The following is an 18,140-nucleotide window of genomic DNA, read 5'->3' as shown; positions in this document are numbered from 1 at the left end:
GGCATTAAAACCGTTGGGTCTGCTTGAAGCAACATACAGGTTTGAACCTCAAGTTACATATTACTCTACCAGCTGCTTGTTTTATGATCATGAGAAAGTGACTTAGCTTACTTTACTTCACTATCCTTTCCATAATTTAGACTTATGATTTTCTCCCATGATATTATATCCCATGGACATATTCTTATGTCTGTTTTTTTTCTCACTCTAGCACGTCCTTTGTATCTTCCTCAGAGTTATTCTCCCCCAAGTCATGGCTGATCATGTCTTTCCTTCATCTAAGAAACTGTTTAGGAAAATATTGCAAAATACAGAAAAAGCTTTAAATGCAAGGTTCGTCAATATAACAACATACAAAGTCTTCAGTCTAACCCCTGGCTCCTTATGTCTTTGATTTCCTGTCACTTGCCATGTAGGACAGCTACGCTGATTTTCTTTACATTTTCCTAAACACATCATATGCACATCTGGGAACTTACTAATTTTATTCCCATTCCCAAGAGTGAATTTTGTCTTTTTAGGGTAGCTGAAAAATGCATTATCTTTTAAGACTCAGCTCCATTTTTATTTCTAACTTCTGTCAGATTATATTATAGTTTTCTGCTTTATTGTGACTTTTTAAAGTATCTTTCTTCCCTAATGCTTCTCCAAGTTCAGGCCATATCTTTTTCATCTTTGGGTCTGAAATCAGAAATTATTACTGGCACAAACTAGAAATAAGTTTTAAGCTTTTAATACATAAATAAATTTGTTAAAAGTACTAATGTATATTATACAAGCTAATTTCATTCTGGCTTTACTAACATTGGTAGGCCAACTATGATACATACTTCAAATCTATAGTTTTCAAACTGATATGATTCTTAACTGTGAACATTAGAATTACTTTGGGGAGCTTTAAAAAAACTACGGTGCCAAAATCTAATTCCTGAACCGGTTAAATCAGAATCTCTCAGGTTGGACCTAGGTGTGGGCATTTACAAAAGCAAAACACAAAACATTTGTAGATGATTGTAATGTACAATTAGGATTGAGAAGCACTAGTTTACAGGACTCATTGTCTTATTTGAAATATGTTAAGTGACCTTTCCCAATTTGTTTACTAGAGTATTACTGTTTTTAAATTATGTATGAGCACTTTTTAAAGATATTAACCACTTGCCATGGTTGCTATAACATATTACTTATTGATATTTATCTTCTAACTATTTTACCTTTAAGATGCAACCATTTAAAATTTTTGTTTAGCCACAGGTGACTATGTTTTTCTTTAGTGATTTTTTGGGGGTTCCTGTTTTGGGATCTAAAAAGTTTTTGTCCTCCAGAAAGTTGATGAATATTCAATTCTGTTTAGTTCCAGGTTTTTCCTATGGTTTGGTAAAAACAAAACTTAGAAATGTAATAAAACAGTCACTTAAAAATCTCTTTAATCTGGACTTTGCTATATGATGTGAGCTACATCATGTAACACTGTCTCATGTCAGTACTGACCTCTAGTATATTTGTGTTTCCGTATCCTAGGAGAATTCTTTAAAAATAAAATTGTCCAGAAGTAACGTCTCGGTCAGATCTTGAGGACATTTTTTTAGTCCTAGGGCATTTTGATTGATCACTCTGTTGGGGGAAAAAAATCAATTTCAGGAATACAGAAAGCACATGTTTAAATCTTGAACTGCCTTACTGCTTCTGTAAGAGTGTGAAGACTCAGAAAAATCTTGGATTGTCTTATAGTCTGAAAAGAAAAAGAGACTGTCTTAATGAATGTGAATTTTTTAAACTTGGAGCTCTATGATACATACTGACCTCCCTAGTTTATTCTAAAGCTTCAGGTACATGTGGTCTTGCAGAATGACAATCCATTATGTAACTGAAGAAGCAGCACAGGACTTCCAGTCTTGTAGTAGTAGCTGAGGTATAAAAGTGGCTCTCAACATTTACCTATGTGACATGTATTATCTAGTGGTGCTAAATGAGGAAAGTACTACAAAGGTAAATGTCCTACAAGTATAATAAAGTAGTTGGATGTCTGGAGTTTTTTGGTCTTTTGGAAAACAGATGACCTTCCAGCAAAATTTTGGTTAACGGATGGGAGAAGAAGGAAAATGGGTCCCAGTTTCCTCTTTTACTTTTTTGAGATGATTACTCAACCTAGAAACACTTTCATCGGGCTATTTTCTTTTCCTTAAAGTTAAGAGGGAGAACAGTTGAACCTAGTTTTCTGATCTTCCAAAATAAAAACATTGGCTTATTTGAAATGAAAATCTGAAAGAATTATTTTTGATTTTTTCTTTTCTTAAAAAATACTTAGCATCTTTTTATTCGTAGCTGGTTTCTGGGTAGATTTGTTATTTATTTCAGCATTCTTTTATATTTGCTTAAAACACAGAATTTGATTCCTTAGACATATGGGTAAACGTCTAGAAATGCTTTCTGACTAAATTGTAAAAATGTGGCATTAGGATAATAAAATTAATCTTGGTGACAAGTATAATTAGTTCCGTTGTTAAAGTCAAAAAATCTATAGACCTGCTTCTAACTTGGCTATCCAGAACTGCCCATCAATTGATGAAAACAGTTTACAAATTCTAGGAGGCAATAATGCAGTCCTCTAGGTTCAACACCATGTTATCCACTCAATGATTTTAGTCATGAGTCTTGGATTCATTTAGAGATTGCCTTGTAACCATTTTCAAGATCACTAACTAAATTAACATGCATTTGTGATCATTTTAACTATCATCTCAAATTTACAGGTGATTATATATTTTTTAGAAGTTCAACATAGGAGAAGTGAAAGTGTCAAGGAAGGTACCTTAATTCATGAGCAGCTGCACTTTGGCCCTTTGGAAGTGGTAATAGACAGCATTTATTAAATTGTGGCCATCTAGGAGTAGAGGATTTGAACTCCTGAAGGACTGATGGTCCATCCTAGGGAGCACTTTATTGTTTAGAAAGCTCTGAGAAGAGGGCTGGGTGTGGTGACTAATGCCTGTAATCCCAGCACTTTGGGAGGCTAAGGTCAGCTGATCACTTGAGGTTAAGAGTTTGAGACCAGCCTGGCCAACATGGTTAAACCCCATCTCTACTAAAAATATAAAAGTTAGCTGGGCGTGGTGGTGCACGCCTGTAATCCCAGCTACTCAGGAGGCTGAGGCAGGATAATCACTTGAACCTGGAGGTAGAGGTTGCAGTGAGCCCAGATCACACCACTGCACTCCAGCCTGGGAGGCAGAACAATACTCTGTTCCCACCCCACCAAAAAAATAAAAATGAAAAAGAAAGATCTGAGAAGAGGATCCAGAAAATCTATATTAGGGCAGATGAGTAGTCCATAGAGCCTCAAGTCTGTCTAAATATGGCACTTCATGATCTATTTTCTCATGTAGGATATTCCTGCTCTGTAATATTATTCTCAGAGGTTAAGATTACATACTGAATTACCTGGATATTATTTTAATCAAAACCCTTTGTGCATTTCATGTTGTGTTATGGAAACATGTTTAACTTGCTTATATTTTTAGCAGTGAGGCGCAATTTTAAAATTGTGATATTTCTAAAAGAGTGAAATAATAATGGTATCAACATGTTTTATTTCATACGAAACTTTATGATTGGCAGCATATTCTCATTCTTTCAACAACTCAAGAAAGGAATTGTTATGCTTTTTGTTTGCTGAGTTTAGATGACATAGACCTTAAAGCCTGTCAAATTATTAGCATACTTATACTGTTTAATAGCATGCTGCAGATGAAAATTAGAATACAGATTGTTAAGGGTTTCTGTTGCAAGGTAGGTTTATAATAGAAAACATTAAAACTAAGTTTTAAAAATTTGGTTCATGATATTTCATTCCTTCACACAATAGTTGTATATTTTCTTAATTTGTTATTATTCATTGTGGGGGTATTTTAATACTTTTTTTTTTTTTTTTTTTTTTTTGCTGTTTTTGTAGGCATTCCCTATTCAACAGAGGAAAATGGGTCAACTTGCTTCTGGAATTAGATCATCACTTCTTCCTACAGATTATCTGGTTGAAATTAACAAAATTTTACTTTGCATGGATGATGTTGAATTATCTCTTAATATTCCAGAGCTCAACACTGCTATCTACGAAGATTTCTCTTTTCAGGAAGACTCTCTGAAGGTAGACCTCTGGGCATTGTGTTTGAATGGCCACAGTTAATGCAGAAGTAGAGGAAGAAATTTGTTCTCATGCCTACTTAGATGGTCTATATCTTTTACAGTTTTTGCCAGGGGATTAATAATATGTATGACTAGTAAAGCTTTCCCATATTGTCCAAGAAAACATAAAACATTTTGAATTTTTAAAAAGTGAGTATGGATTGTTAAGTGTGCACAGTTATAAATTATTTGCAACATCAGAACCTTCATTTAAAATTAAACAGAGACATAGACCACCTTCCTGTCTTGTAAACTAGATTGTCAGTTGATGTTAATTGTCGGCATTTATCAGGCAATCTATAATGGTTTAAAATTGGCCAGTTGTTGAGGTGTGGAATGGCATCTTGATTGTAAGTTAATTAAACTTTTAAATTCTAGCAAGGCATTTTCACGTAACTTGATTGCATTTATATTTAAAGTCACAATAAACTCACTGATAATATGGATTTGATAGTGCATTCCTCTCATTTAAACTAGCATTATTAGATATTTGAAAATATCAGTATTTCCAGCTTCAAATGCCTCATTACCTATAGAGAATGTTACTGAAGCTTTTCATGTGTCATGTACAAATGCTACTATTGTGAGGATTTCTTTTCCTGCCATGAGTATATTATGTAGCATATTCCACACACTTTGGCCAAAACAGGGTATTATTTTTTAAAAAAGTTTCCAGTTGTGTGATTAACAATGATTATGTCTCATTATTATTTCAAATGAGTGTTCTACAATATAAATTTCTGGTCATCTGTGATTCCTTTTTTTTGTTACTTTGCTGGATTTTGTTAAACTATGACAATATATTTTTAGAATATCAAAGACCAACTGGACAAACTTGGAGAGCAGATTGCAGTCATTCATGAAAAACAGCCAGATGTCATCCTTGAAGCCTCTGGACCTGAAGCCATTCAGATCAGAGATACGCTTACTCAGCTGAATGCAAAATGGGACAGAATTAATAGAATGTACAGTGATCGGAAAGGGTAGGTGTAAATGAAATTAATGTTTAATTTAAAAAAATGCCTGCAAGTTCATGGGCCATGAAATGGGTCATGTGGACATTGAGATTAATGAGAACATGTTTCATATCCTTGTAGGATGCCTGTTTTTTTTTTTTCTTTTGAGAAGGAGTCTTGCTCTGTCACCAGGCTGGTGTGCAATGGCGCGATCTTGGCTTACTGCAACTTCTGCCTCCCAGGTTCAAGAGATTCTCCTGCCTCAGCCTCCCAAGTAGCTGGGATTATAGGCGCACACCACCATGCCTGGCTAATTTTTGTATTTTTAGTAGAGATGGGGTTTCACCATGTTGGCCTGGCTGGTATCGAACTCCTGACTTCAAGCAGTCTGCCTGCCTTGGCCTCCCAAAGTGCTGGGATTACAGGTGTGAGCCACTGCACCCAGCTGTATGCCCTGTTTAATAAATTGTGATAAGTATAGGTCCTTAAAGGAGAAATGTGATCATATATAGATGACCATTTATAACACAATATCTTAATAATATGGAAGCACTTCAAATTTTTAGTGTCTAAATAGTGTCCATTCTCTTTAAAAAAATTAAATAAATTTTTCATTAATGTTCACTTTCTCAGCTCGCTTGATAATTAATATGAGTGAAGAACAGAGGCAGCTACAGATAATTAGAATCCATATATAATACCAAACTCTTTTTAATAATCTTCTGTTTAAATGAATGCTTTTGAGCCTTCTTCTTACTAGATTTTGACCAGGCCTGTTAATAGGTATAAATGAAAACAGTTGAGATTTTTACCAGTAGCTGTGGATGTGATGGAAAGACAAATAAATTATGAAATAACCCAATGGAAAGTGCTGTATAAGAGGAAAGGGAGCACAGAATAATACTTTGGGTAATGAGAGACATACGCACAAAACTAGGCATCATGTTCCTTGTCTTTTTTTATTTTAGCCCGCATATTTCAATGTGACTAATCCTTGAAAAGATAGCTTTTAGTGGCCTTTGGTATACTCATTGGTTGGATTTTACAAATTTTCCCTTTGTACGTTTGGAGAATATTCTTTTATGTACATCTTTATCCGTACTTAAATTTCTTTAGGTTTGATCATTAGATACAGACAAATTTCGTTAAAAATAATGACATTTTAAACCTCTGTGTTGTATCATGAAATTGGTTACTTTACCCCTGCCAACAGTATTTGTAAAAATGCCCTTCATTTTGAGCCCTTACTAACATTAACAGTTTTTTTTTTATTGTTTAAAAAAATCTTTGCCAATGTAATAGTGATAGATTACACCTCAATTTTATTTTTATTTTTAAATTTTTAGTGCTACTAATTTGTGTACATTAATTTCGTATCCTGAAACTTTGCTGAATTTATTTACCAGTTCTAGGAGCTTTTTTGGATGAGTCTTTAGGGTTTTCTAGGTATGTGATCATCTTATCAGCAAACAGTAACAGTTTGACTTCCTTTTAACCGATTCAGATGCCCTTTCTTTCTTTCTCTTGTCTGATTGCTCTGTCTAGGACTTCCGGTACTATGTTGACTAGAAGTAGTGAAAGTGGGCATCTTTTTCTTGTTCCAGTTCTCAGGGGGAATGCTTTCAACTTTTCCTCCTTCAGTATAACGTTGGCTATGGGCTAAAAGTCATAGATGACTTTTATTACCTGAAGGTATGTTCCCTCTATGCCAGTTTTGCTGAGGATTTTAATCATAAAGTGATGCTAGATTTTGTCAAATGCCTTGTCTCAGTCTATTGAGATGATTGTGTGATTTTTGTTTTAAGTCTCTTTATGTGGTGTATCACATTTATTGACTTGTGTATTTTAAACCATCCCTGCATCACCAGTATGAAACCCACTTGAACATAGTTTATTCTCTTTTTCATATTCTGTTGGATTCAGTTAGCTAGTATTTTGTTGAGGATTTTTGCATCTATCTTCATCAGGGATTTAGTCTGTAGTTTTCTTTTCTGTTATGTCCTTTACTGGGTTTGGTATTACGGTAGTACTGGCTTCATGGAATAATTTAGGGAGGATTTCCTCTCTCTCTATCTTTGGGAATAGTGTCAGTTGGATTGGTACCAATTCTTCTTTGAATGTCTGATAGAATTCAGCTCTGAATCCATCAGGTCCTGGACTATTTTTTGCTGGTAATTTTTTAATCATGATTTTAATCTTGCTGCTTGTCATTGGTCTGTTTAGAGTTTCCGTTTCTTCCTGGTTTAATTTAGAAGGGATGTATATTTCCAGGAATTTATCCATCTCCTCTAGGTTTTCTAGTTTATGCATGTAAAAGTGTTCATAATAGCCTTGATCTTTTGTATTTCTGTGGCATCAGTTGTAAGATCACCCATTTTGTTGCTAATTGAACTAATTTGGATCCTTTCTCTTTTGTTAGTTAATCTCACCAATAGTCTATCAATTTTATTTATCTCTTCGGAGAACCAGCTTTTTGTTTCATTTATTTTTTTGTATTTTTTTTTGTTTGTTTCACTTTCATTTAGTTTTGCTCTGATCTTGGTTATTTTTTTTTTCCTTCTGCTGGATTTGGGTGTGGTTTGTTCTTGTTTCTCTAGTTTCTTAAGGTGTGACTTTGGATTGTCTATTTGTGCTCTTTTAGACTCTTTGATGTAGGTATTTAATGCTATGAACTTTCCTCTTAGCATTGCTTTTGCCATATCCTAAAAGTTTTGATAGGTTCTGTCACTATTATCATTCAGTTCAAAAAATTTTTAAATTTCAATCTTGATTTCATTGTTGACCCAATAATCATTCATGAGCAGGTTATTTCATTTCCATACATTTGTATGGTTTTGAGGGTTCCTTTCAGGGTTGATTTCCAATTTTATTCCACTGTGGTCTGAGAGAGTACTTGATGTAATTTTAGTTTTCTTAAATTTGTTGAGATTTGTTTTGTGGCTTATCACATGGTTTATCTTGGAGAATGTTCTGTGTGCTCATGAATAGAAAATATATTCTGCAGTTGTTGGTTAGAATGTTCCATAAATATCTGTTAAGTCCATTTGTTCTAGGGTATAGTTTAATTCCATTGTTTCTTTGTTGACTTTCTGTCTTGATGACTTGTGTAGTGCTATCAGTGGAGTGTAGAAGTCTACCACTATTAATGTGTTGCTGTTTATTTCATTTTTTAGGTCTAGTAGTAATTGTTTTACAAATTTGGGAGCTCCCATGTTAGGTGCATATATATTTAGGATTGTGATAATTTCCTGTTGAACTAGTCCTTTTATCATTATACAATGTCCTTTTTGGTCTTTTTTAACTGCTGTTGCTTTAACATTTTTTTTGTCTGATATAAGAATAGCTACTCCTGCTTGCTTGTGGTGTCCATTTGGATGGACTATCTTTTTCCACCCCTTTACCTTAAGTTTATGTGAGTTTTTATGTGTCAGGTGAGTCTCTTGAAGACAGCAGATACTTGGTTGGTGAATTTTTATCCGTTCTTCTATTCTGTATCTTTTAAATGGAGCATTTAGGCCATTTACATTCAATGTTAGTATTGAGATGTGAGGTACTATTCTATTTATCATGATATTTGTTGCCTCAATACCTTTTTTTTTTATTTTGTTATAGTTAACAGGTTCTTTTGAAATTTATGCTTTTATTATTTTTTGAGACAGTCTTGCTCTGTCACCCAGGCTGGAGTGCTGTGGCATGATCTCGGCTCACTGCAACCTCTGCCACTCAGGTTCAAGCAACTCTCTGTCTCAGCCTCCTGAGTAGCTGGGGCTACAGGTGCCTACCACTATGCCTGGCTAATTTTTTTTGTACTTTTTAGTAGAGATGGGGTTTCACCATGTTGGCCAGGCTAGTCTCAAACTCCTGACCTCAGGTAATCTGCCTGCCTTGGCCTCCCAAAGTGCTGGGATTACAGATGTGAGCCACCACACCTGGCTGAGATTTATGCTTCAAGGAGATTCTATTTTGTTCTATTTCTAGGATTTGTTTCATGACTTAGAGCTGCTTCTGTCTTGCTGGCTTGGTAGCAGCAAATTCTCTCAGTATTTGTCTGAAAAAGACTATTTTTCCTTCATTGATGAAGCTTAGTTTCACTGGATACAAAATTCCTGGCTGATAATTTTTTTTGTTTAAGGAGGCTGAAGATAGGATCCCAATCTCTTCTAGCTTGTAAGGTTTCTGCTGAGAAATCTGCTGTTAATCTGACAGGTTCTTCTTTATAGGTTACCTGATGCTTTTACCTCACAACTGTTAATATTCTTTCCTTCTTATTGACTTTAGGTAACCTGATGACCATGTGCCTAGGCAATGATCTTTTTGTGATGAATTTTCCAGCTGTTCTTTGAGCTTTTCGTATTTGGATATCTAGATCTCTAGCAAAGCCAGGAGGTTTTCCTCAATAATTCCCTAAAATATGTTTTCCATACTTTTAGATTTCTCTTTTTCCTTGGGAACACAAATTATTCTTTGTTCTTTTAACATAATCCCAAACTTCATGGAGGCTTTGTTCATTTTTAAAAATTCTTTTTTCTTTTTCTTTGTCAGATTGTGTTAATTCAAAAACCTTGTCTTTGAGCTCTGAAGTTCTTTCTTCTACTTGTTTGATTCTCTTGCTGAGACTTTCCAGTGCGTTTTGCATTTCTTGAAGTGTGTCCTTGATTTCCAGAAGCTGTGATTGTTTTTTATTTTGCTATTTATTTCATTGGAGATTTTTTCATTCATATACTGTGTCATTGTTTTGATTTCTTTAAGTTGGACTTCACCTTTCACTGGTGCCTCCTTGATTGGTTTAATAATTGACCTTCTGAATTCTTTTTCTGGCAATTCAGAGATTTTATCCTGGTTTGGATCCATTGCTGGTGAGCTAGTGTGATCTTTTTTTTTTTTTTTTTCTTCTTGAGATGGAGTCTTACTCTGTTGCCCAGGCTGGAGTGCAATGGCATAATCTCCCCACTGCAACCTCCACCTCCCAGGTTTGAGCGATTCTCCTGCCTCAGGCTCCTGAGTAGCTGGGATTACAGGCATGCATCACCATACCCAGCTTATTTTTGTATTTTTGGTAGATACGGGGTTTCCCCATGTTGGCCAGGCTGGTCTTGAACTGCTGACCTCAGGTTGTCTGCCTGCCTCGGCATCCCAAAGTGCTGGGATTATAGGCATAAGCCACTGTGCCCAGGCTAGTATGATCTTTGTAGGTGTTTTAAAGAACCTTATTTTGTCATATTACCATAATTGTTTTTCGGGTTTCTTCTCATTTGGGTGGAACATGTCAGAGGGAAGGTCTGGGACTCAATGGCTGTTCTTCTGATTCTTTTGTCCCACAAAGAACTCCCTTGATTTGGTGCTCTCCTCCTTCCCCTAGGGATGGAGCTTCCTGAGAGCTGAACTGCAGTTATTGTTATTTCTCTTCTGAAGCTAGCCGTCCAGCAGAGCTACTGGGCACCGAGCTGGTACTGGGGGGTGTCTGCAGAGAGTCCCATGATGTGATGTGATCTGTCTTCAGGTGTCTCAGCTGTGGATACCAGCACTTGGTCGGGTGAAAGCAACAGGGGAGTGAAGTGGACTCTGTGAGAGTCCTTGGTTGTATTTTGGTTAAGTTCGCTGGTTTTCTATTCGTTGGCCCCCAGCCAGGAGATGGTGCTTACAAGAGAGCATCAGCTGCAGTAGTATAGACAGGATTAGGTGATCGGCAGGGCCATAGAGTTCCTAAAAGATTATGTTCTTTCTCTTTGGCTACCAGGGCGAGTAGAGAATGACCATCAGGTTGGGGCAGGGTTAGGTGTATCTGAGTCAGACTCTCCTTGTGCATGGCTTGTTGTGGCTGCTGTAGGGGATAGGGGTGTGGTTCCCAGGCCAGTGGAGTTATGTTCCCAGGGGCATTATGGCTGTCTTTGCTGCATCACACAGGTCACCAGGAAAGTGGGGGAAAGCCTGCAGCGGCAGGCCTCACTCAGCTTCCACGCAGCCCACGGCCCAAAAGGCCAGTCTCACTCCTATCAGGACCTCCTTCTGCTGCCACCCCCCAACCCACCCAACAGCACTGGGTTTATTTCCAGGCAGCTGGTGAGCAGGGTTCAGAACTTGCCCCAGGTGACAAGTCTCCCAGCTGAGAGCACAAGCTGGTCTCCAGTTCCTCGGCTCTCCCATGCAGCATGCAGCAGCATTCCGCCTACTTCAAAGGGTCTGTAGATTCTCTCAGTTTTCCTGATATGTTTCTGCAGTAGTTCTTGGGACAAAAGTCCACTGTGTGTCTGCACATGCTGCTGTTTGTCTGAGTGGGAGCTGCAAGTTAGTCCTTCCTTCTATCCACCACTTTTTTTCTCTCTTTCACTGATGATACTTTCTAAGTTTAATGTTTATATTTTCAAAGTCTTTAGATCTTTGAAACAGTCTTATAGCATCCCGAATTTGGAAATTGTGATTGTTGTGTAGTTACTGTGAATTTTTGCAAGTGACAATGAGTGTCTTAATATCATCTCATAGTGCCCTTTTTTTAAAGTGCTTTTTTTTTTTCATGCTTAATAGAAAATTACTTTACTGTGGGCAGTGTTAGCAAAATTTTAAAAGTAATTTTCATGGAAAAAGATGATATACACATTATTTAGGAGTTATTGATATTAGGAGCCATTTTATTTTAAAAAATATGTATCTTATTACATAAAATATAAATTTTATTAATATTGTTAAGATCTCAGCGATCATTTCTAAAACTCAGCTCCATTACTCTAAACAAAAAGATAGGAGAAAAAATTATTTAGGATCCTAGTCCAATAAAGCTTTTCCTTTTTATACTTGTTTCATGTATTCTGAATATGACAAGCACTCGGTTTTACTTTGCCATCTTTAGAAGAATTTGGTTTAAACAGAAATCTCAATAGCCCTCTGTCTCATTGCATAACTTGGGCTCTGCATGCAGTTTCATACTTTGCTGTATTTAGGTAAATGGGACCCTCAGGACCAGTGATTACCCGAAGTACGTTAATCTGCTCAGGCAGCCATAATAAAATAACGTAGACTGGGTGGCTTAAGCAACAGACATTTACTTTCCTACAGTTCTGGAGGGCTGGAAGTTCAAGATCAAGGTGCCAGTAGAGTTGATGTCTAGTGAGGACTCTCTTACTGGCTTGCAGATGGCCACCTTGCTGTGTCCTCATATGAGAGGGCTCTGTGGTGCCTCTTCCACTTACTATAAGGACACCAGTCCTTTCAGACTAGAGCCCCACACTTATGACCTCTTTTAACCTTATTTGTGTCCTGAAAAGCTCGATCTCTAAGTACAGTCACATTGTGGGGTTAGGGCTTTAACATAAGAATTTTGATTGGACACAATTCTGTATATAACATATAGATAATGGAGTATATGGGCATTTTGAAGTGTTTTGGCTTTTTGTGCTTTATTCTTGCCAGGAATTAAGTGTTCTGGTATTAAAACGACATATTTTTCCCCAAGAAAATAATGAATCATATTTTATATTTCATGGTATTTAAATGTTAAATGCATAAAGTTGGATGGGTTAACATACCTACGACTAATTGATCCTGATTTTTCAAGCCAGAAAAAGCTACGTCTTTTTAGTTGAAAAGCTGCTCGAATGTGTGCATGAGTGTGTTCATGAGTGTGTGTGTGTGTATGTGTATGTGAGTGTGCATGTGTGTATGTATGAGAGAGAGGATTTGGTAACTGGTGGTGTGAGCAGATTGCTTTGCCCTTGGTGTGATGCCTATATCTCTAAGAGGAATTATTATCTGTATCCCACTACGAAAATTGGTTTTGTGGAACAATAGGCTGTGAATTCAGTTTTTTGAAGTCTCTCTGTTTAAATGAGATTTGATTTTCTTTTTTAGAAAAATTGCTCCTAGGCAGTCCTGGAAAGTTTAGAAACCTATTTTATTTTGTTTGTTGTCCTCTAGTTATTTTGATAGGGCTATGGAAGAATGGAGACAGTTCCATTGTGACCTTAATGACCTCACACAGTGGATAACAGAGGCTGAAGAATTACTGGTTGATACCTGTGCTCCAGGTGGCAGCCTGGACTTAGAGAAAGCCAGGATACATCAGCAGGTGAGTGTTTTCTGTTAGAGGAGGGGAATTACACATATGGTTAGTGTATGCCTATTAAGACAGATTTCAGAAGTAGGGACAAAATATATTATTTTTTCAGAAGCCAATGGACAATTTGTAATTTTTGTTCCAGTTCTTGTTACCAGTTATAAAAGTTTAAGAAATTGGTCAATCACAATTTTCAATCAAGATTTCAAAGAGATGTAAATAAAAATACTCTTTAGTGGGTAATGTGAAATACAATTTTATTTAAACAATTTTATGTTTAGAATACGATTTGTAAAATGTTATGCCTAAGACTATATTAAGAACAGAAAAAATATTTGCATGCCTCACCTGTGTTTTTTGTACTTAAAACACTTAGGCGTATCATTTTTCTTTGTATCATTGATAATTATCATAAAGTAAATTATCCTGGAGCGACAGCAGGGCAGCTGCTCATGTAAGTCTAATTCAGTCTTGGGAAAATATAACACAAAGTTAGTTCTGCTGATGACAACAGCTCTTTAAAAATAACAATAGAAAGCACACACAATTTCAATTCTACCGTTGATAAAAATATTTTCTCTTTTATTAAATTTTTAAAATGTATTTTATTTAGAAGGACACGACAAGTTAAAGAGAATTCATTTATTTTTCTTATAAATGTGTTAATGTGGCCGGGTGCGGTGCCTCACTCTTGTAATCCCAGCATTTTGGGAGGCCAAAGCGGGTGGATTACAAAGTCAGGAGATCAAGACCATCCTGGCTAACACAGTGAAACCCCGTCTCTACTAAAAATACAAAAAATTAGCCAGGTGTGGTGGCGGGCACCTGCAGTTCCAGGTACTTGGGAGGCTGAGGCAGGAGAATCACTTGAACCTGGGAGGTGGAGGTTGCAGTGAGCCAAGATTGTGCCACTGCACTCCAGCCTGGGTGACAGAGCGAGATTCTGTCTCAAAATAAATAAATAAATAATTGTGTTAAGGCATTTTTCTTATTTTTGGAGTTACAGATAAGTGTTTAAATTTGACTTGAAAATATCCATTTAATCTGTTACTTAAACACTTGTAGGCCAGTGTATTAGTCTGCTCTCATGCTGCTAATAAAGACATACCTGAGACTGGGTTATTTATAAAGGAAAGAGGTTTAATTGACTCATAGGTCAGCATTGCTGGGGAGGCCACAGGAAATGTAAAATCATGGTGGAAGGGGAAAGAAACATGTCCTTCTTCATATGGCGGCAGGAGAGAGAAGTGCTGAGCAAAGTGGGGGAAAAGTCCCTTATAAAACCATCAGATCACTATCACTAGAACAGCATGAGGGTAACCACCCCCATGACTCAGTTACCTCCTACTGGGTCCCTCCCATGTCATGTGAGGATTATGGGAGGTACAATTCAAGATGAGATTTAGGTGGGGACACAACCAAACCATATCAACCAGTGAAGCAATATCTTAGTAAAATGCACATTTAGGTTGACTTGTATATGGTAGGACACAAGGCTATAAGGATATATTGGGGTATATAATTTTTTAAAGCAGTGCTTTCAAGTACTTGTTTGGAAGAAGGTGAGCAACTCATTTTCATCAAACATGATTGATTCTTATGCTTTAATGTAAACAGCTATTCTTCATTTTAGTTATTAAGCTGTCCTATTTCCTTGTATTTTGCCTGATGACATTCATGAGGATGGGTTAGATTTCAAAATAGATTTCATTTAGCATGTTCATTGAAATGTAATTAAATTGTTTTAAAATGCCTTTTTTTTTTTTTTTTAACATAAAATATCTTTCCAGGAATTTGTTTCTGTCACACTTAAATTGATACCACAATACTTGGGTGGATTCATTGCATCAGAATCATTTAATTATTGGTGAAATTAATCTTGAGTTGTGCTCTGTTACAGGAACTTGAGGAAGGCATCAGCAGCCACCGGCCCAGTTTTGCAGCACTAAACAGAACTGGGGATGGGATTGTGCAGAAACTCTCCCAGGCAGATGGAAGCTTCTTGAAAGACAAACTGGCAGGTTTAAACCAACGTTGGGATGCAATTATTGCAGAAGTGAAGGATAGGCAGCCAAGGTGATTTAGCTATGATTGTTTGCAGGCACAAGAGTGAACATATTTTGAACAGAATCTTTAAAGATGCAATCCAATGAGTTCTTTTATTGTTTGACATTATAATAGGAATTTTACTGACATTTAAGACCTCTGCTGCCCACTTTCCCCCTTCCTGTATTTTTAGGCTGTCCATAAAGTCTCACTTTTCTACTCAAATATTACATATGTAAAAACCAAACACCTTTATTCCTTTTATTTACAACTGCTTATTATGATATGGTGATTACGGTGGGAATTTAAAGTAGTTGAAATAACTGAAACTCCAGGTTTCAGGTTTGAAAGTCTGGGTTCAAGATCAGACCTTCCCTTTGCTTATTTCCTGACTGAACCTACCTTAGTAATCTGTCTCACTAAGTTGTTTTAGTGTCAAATGTTGTGTTCTATTCGTGCTTTGCAAATAATAAAGTTCTTAATCTATGTAATATACTAATATAATATAGTATTATTAATTTTTATGTCAGATTATGTTACAGTGACTCAGATTTTATTTGGGCATCTTCTGGTTGCAAATATGTTTGATTACCAAGGAATATAATGCTCAACACTATATACAATTTCCATATTTAAAATTATTTGACATTATTTTCTGAGACAGTCAAGATTTAATGAATGATTTCTACTTTGCTTCATGTATTTCGTCATTAATGATCTTTTTTGTTTCTTTCTTTTTCGTAGTTTAGGGTTAAAAATTCCACTATATTTTTTTTCCGTTAATTTTAACTCTGTTGATGAAGTATTATTTTAGTGATAAGCTATCATTTTGTGAAAGGCCAATCTAATACTTTATCAGGTCCAGTATTATGCAACCTAAAATATTCAAGGATCATGTGACCTACAGTTGCTTTTCATTTTAAAAATCTATAATTTTGTGTGTTTTGTTAAGAGACAAATAATAATTTATATGTTTTGGTTGAGAGATTACCACATGGCAGAGGGAGTATTTGGCACCTTGCACACATTGCCTTGTTTAGGAGTCATGACTCACCTCTTAGGCAACTATTAGGCCTTGTACAGCTTTAGAAACTGAGGCTGAGAGGCAAGGTTAAGTAACTTGTCCAAGATGTCATAGAAAGTAAGTGATCGTGCTATCTTATGCTCTCAAATATTACGCTGTACAAATTTAGAAAGAACACAGAACTCTCTGGCCAAAGTGTCTTCCTCTGGAAATGAGAACTATGATATCACCACAGAGGATTGTCATGAGGATTAAATGCAATAGTGTTTGCAAAATGTACATGCCTTGACTATTCATAGTAAACACTTAAAGTATCTATTTCTGATGAAAGCAAGTTAGCTTAGAACTTATTCTCTAAGCATATTGCTGAATTTTGCCAATGATTGATTAATGACTTGATCAGTATTTATTGAGCTCTATGTTTAGCACTGAAGATACAAGTATGATTAAGGAACTCTAAGAATAAGAAAATGATGAAAGAAAACATCATTAAAGAGATAAGAGTGTCACAGAGGCAGGTATGATGGGCTGTGGAATTTAAGTGTCATAGAGGAAGCATGCCAAAGCTGAGTTTTAAAGCATTTATAGCAATTTCCTATAAATTTATAGACAGAAGAAGTAAAACAGCAGAAGTGGGAGGTATGAATGGCATCCTCGTGTGAGAGATCTGCAAAGGATTGAAAGGAGAGGAGGGTTCAATGACCAGGGGAAGGATTGGAAAATGAGGTCCCATAAGATCTTATATGTCATGCTATTCAGTTTGCATGGAGGGTCTTAGCTTGAAATTATTTATCTCCTAGACCTTTATTGTTTTTTTGAGACAGAGTCTTGCTCTGTCACCCAGTCTGGAGTGCAGTGGCATGATGTCAGCTCACTACAACCTCTGCCTCCTGAGCTCAGGCAATTCTCATGCCTCAGCCTCCTTAGTAGCTGGGAAGACAGGTGCCTGCCACCATGCCTGGCTAATTTTCATATTTTTAGTAGAGATGGCATTTCACCATGTTGGCCAGGCTGGTCTAGAACTCCTGGCCTCAAGTTGATCCGCTGGCCTTGACCTCTCAAAATTCTGGGATTATAGGCATGAGCCACTGTGCCTGTCCTCTCCTAGACCTTTTTAAGGAAAAACATGTACCTGCTGGGAGGGTTTTAACCACAAATGCAGAAATTCTTCTAAAGATGCATCTCTGTGGAGTGTGGTAATTACAGCTGCTAAAACTCACAAGGTGAAGCTAATACATGTTTTTACTCATTTTGTGGAAGTGAAAAGAATAATGAATCTCTTCTCCAACAGCTTATATTTTGACTAAAACAATGTTTATCTTCATAAATTAATGCGAAACTTCATTTTAGGTTTGTAATCTATATTAAATTGGGACCATCTTGGGTAGATTGTATATATATTGTTAATAAAGTCATTGAAAATTATCACGCAGTTCAATTTGTTTCTGTGTTGAGTGCCTGTAGTTAAGTATTTGCATAGTTCAGCAACCTGCGGAGTTATTTCTTCCCCTTTTTGGAGACAAGGTCTTGTTCTGATACCAAGGCTGGAGTGGAATGGTGGAGTCATAGCTCACTGCATCCTTGAGCCCCTGGGCTCCAGCAATCCTTTCACCTTAGTCTTCTGAGTAGTTGGGGCTGCAGGTGTGTGCCACCACACCCAGCAGATTTTTAAACTGTTTGTAAAAATAAGGTCTCACCATGTTGTCCAGGCTGGTCTCGAACTCCTAGGCTCAAGTGATCCTCCTGCCTCAGTCTCTCAAAGTGCTGGGATTACAGCCATGAGCCACCATGCCCAGTGGGTTATTCGTTAGTGAGCAATTGTTATCTTCTGTTGGAACATGAATTTATAATTTGTTTTTACTCTAGGAGATAACATTTAAAAGGT

The 18,140-nt window shown here is 36.6% G+C and overlaps 1 protein-coding gene across 12 annotated transcripts in view; it reads left to right on the top strand.

Annotated features, from left to right (window-relative positions):
* UTRN (utrophin) overlaps nucleotides 1-18,140 on the top strand; it is a 590,704-nt gene that overhangs the window by 229,619 nt on the left and 342,945 nt on the right. For all 12 annotated transcript variants that reach the window (XM_021936868.2, XM_021936864.2, XM_021936872.2 and 9 more), the window contains 4 exons: nucleotides 3,953-4,144; nucleotides 4,993-5,165; nucleotides 13,047-13,197; nucleotides 15,086-15,261. In XM_021936868.2, coding sequence (XP_021792560.2) covers nucleotides 3,953-4,144; nucleotides 4,993-5,165; nucleotides 13,047-13,197; nucleotides 15,086-15,261 — 692 coding nt within the window. The remainder of the gene's footprint in view (nucleotides 1-3,952; nucleotides 4,145-4,992; nucleotides 5,166-13,046; nucleotides 13,198-15,085; nucleotides 15,262-18,140) is intronic.

This window comes from Papio anubis, chromosome 6 (assembly GCF_008728515.1).
Source record: "Papio anubis isolate 15944 chromosome 6, Panubis1.0, whole genome shotgun sequence".
In the NCBI taxonomy this organism is placed as follows: Eukaryota; Metazoa; Chordata; class Mammalia; order Primates; family Cercopithecidae; genus Papio; species Papio anubis.
This window is presented reverse-complemented; position numbering and strand designations above follow the sequence as displayed.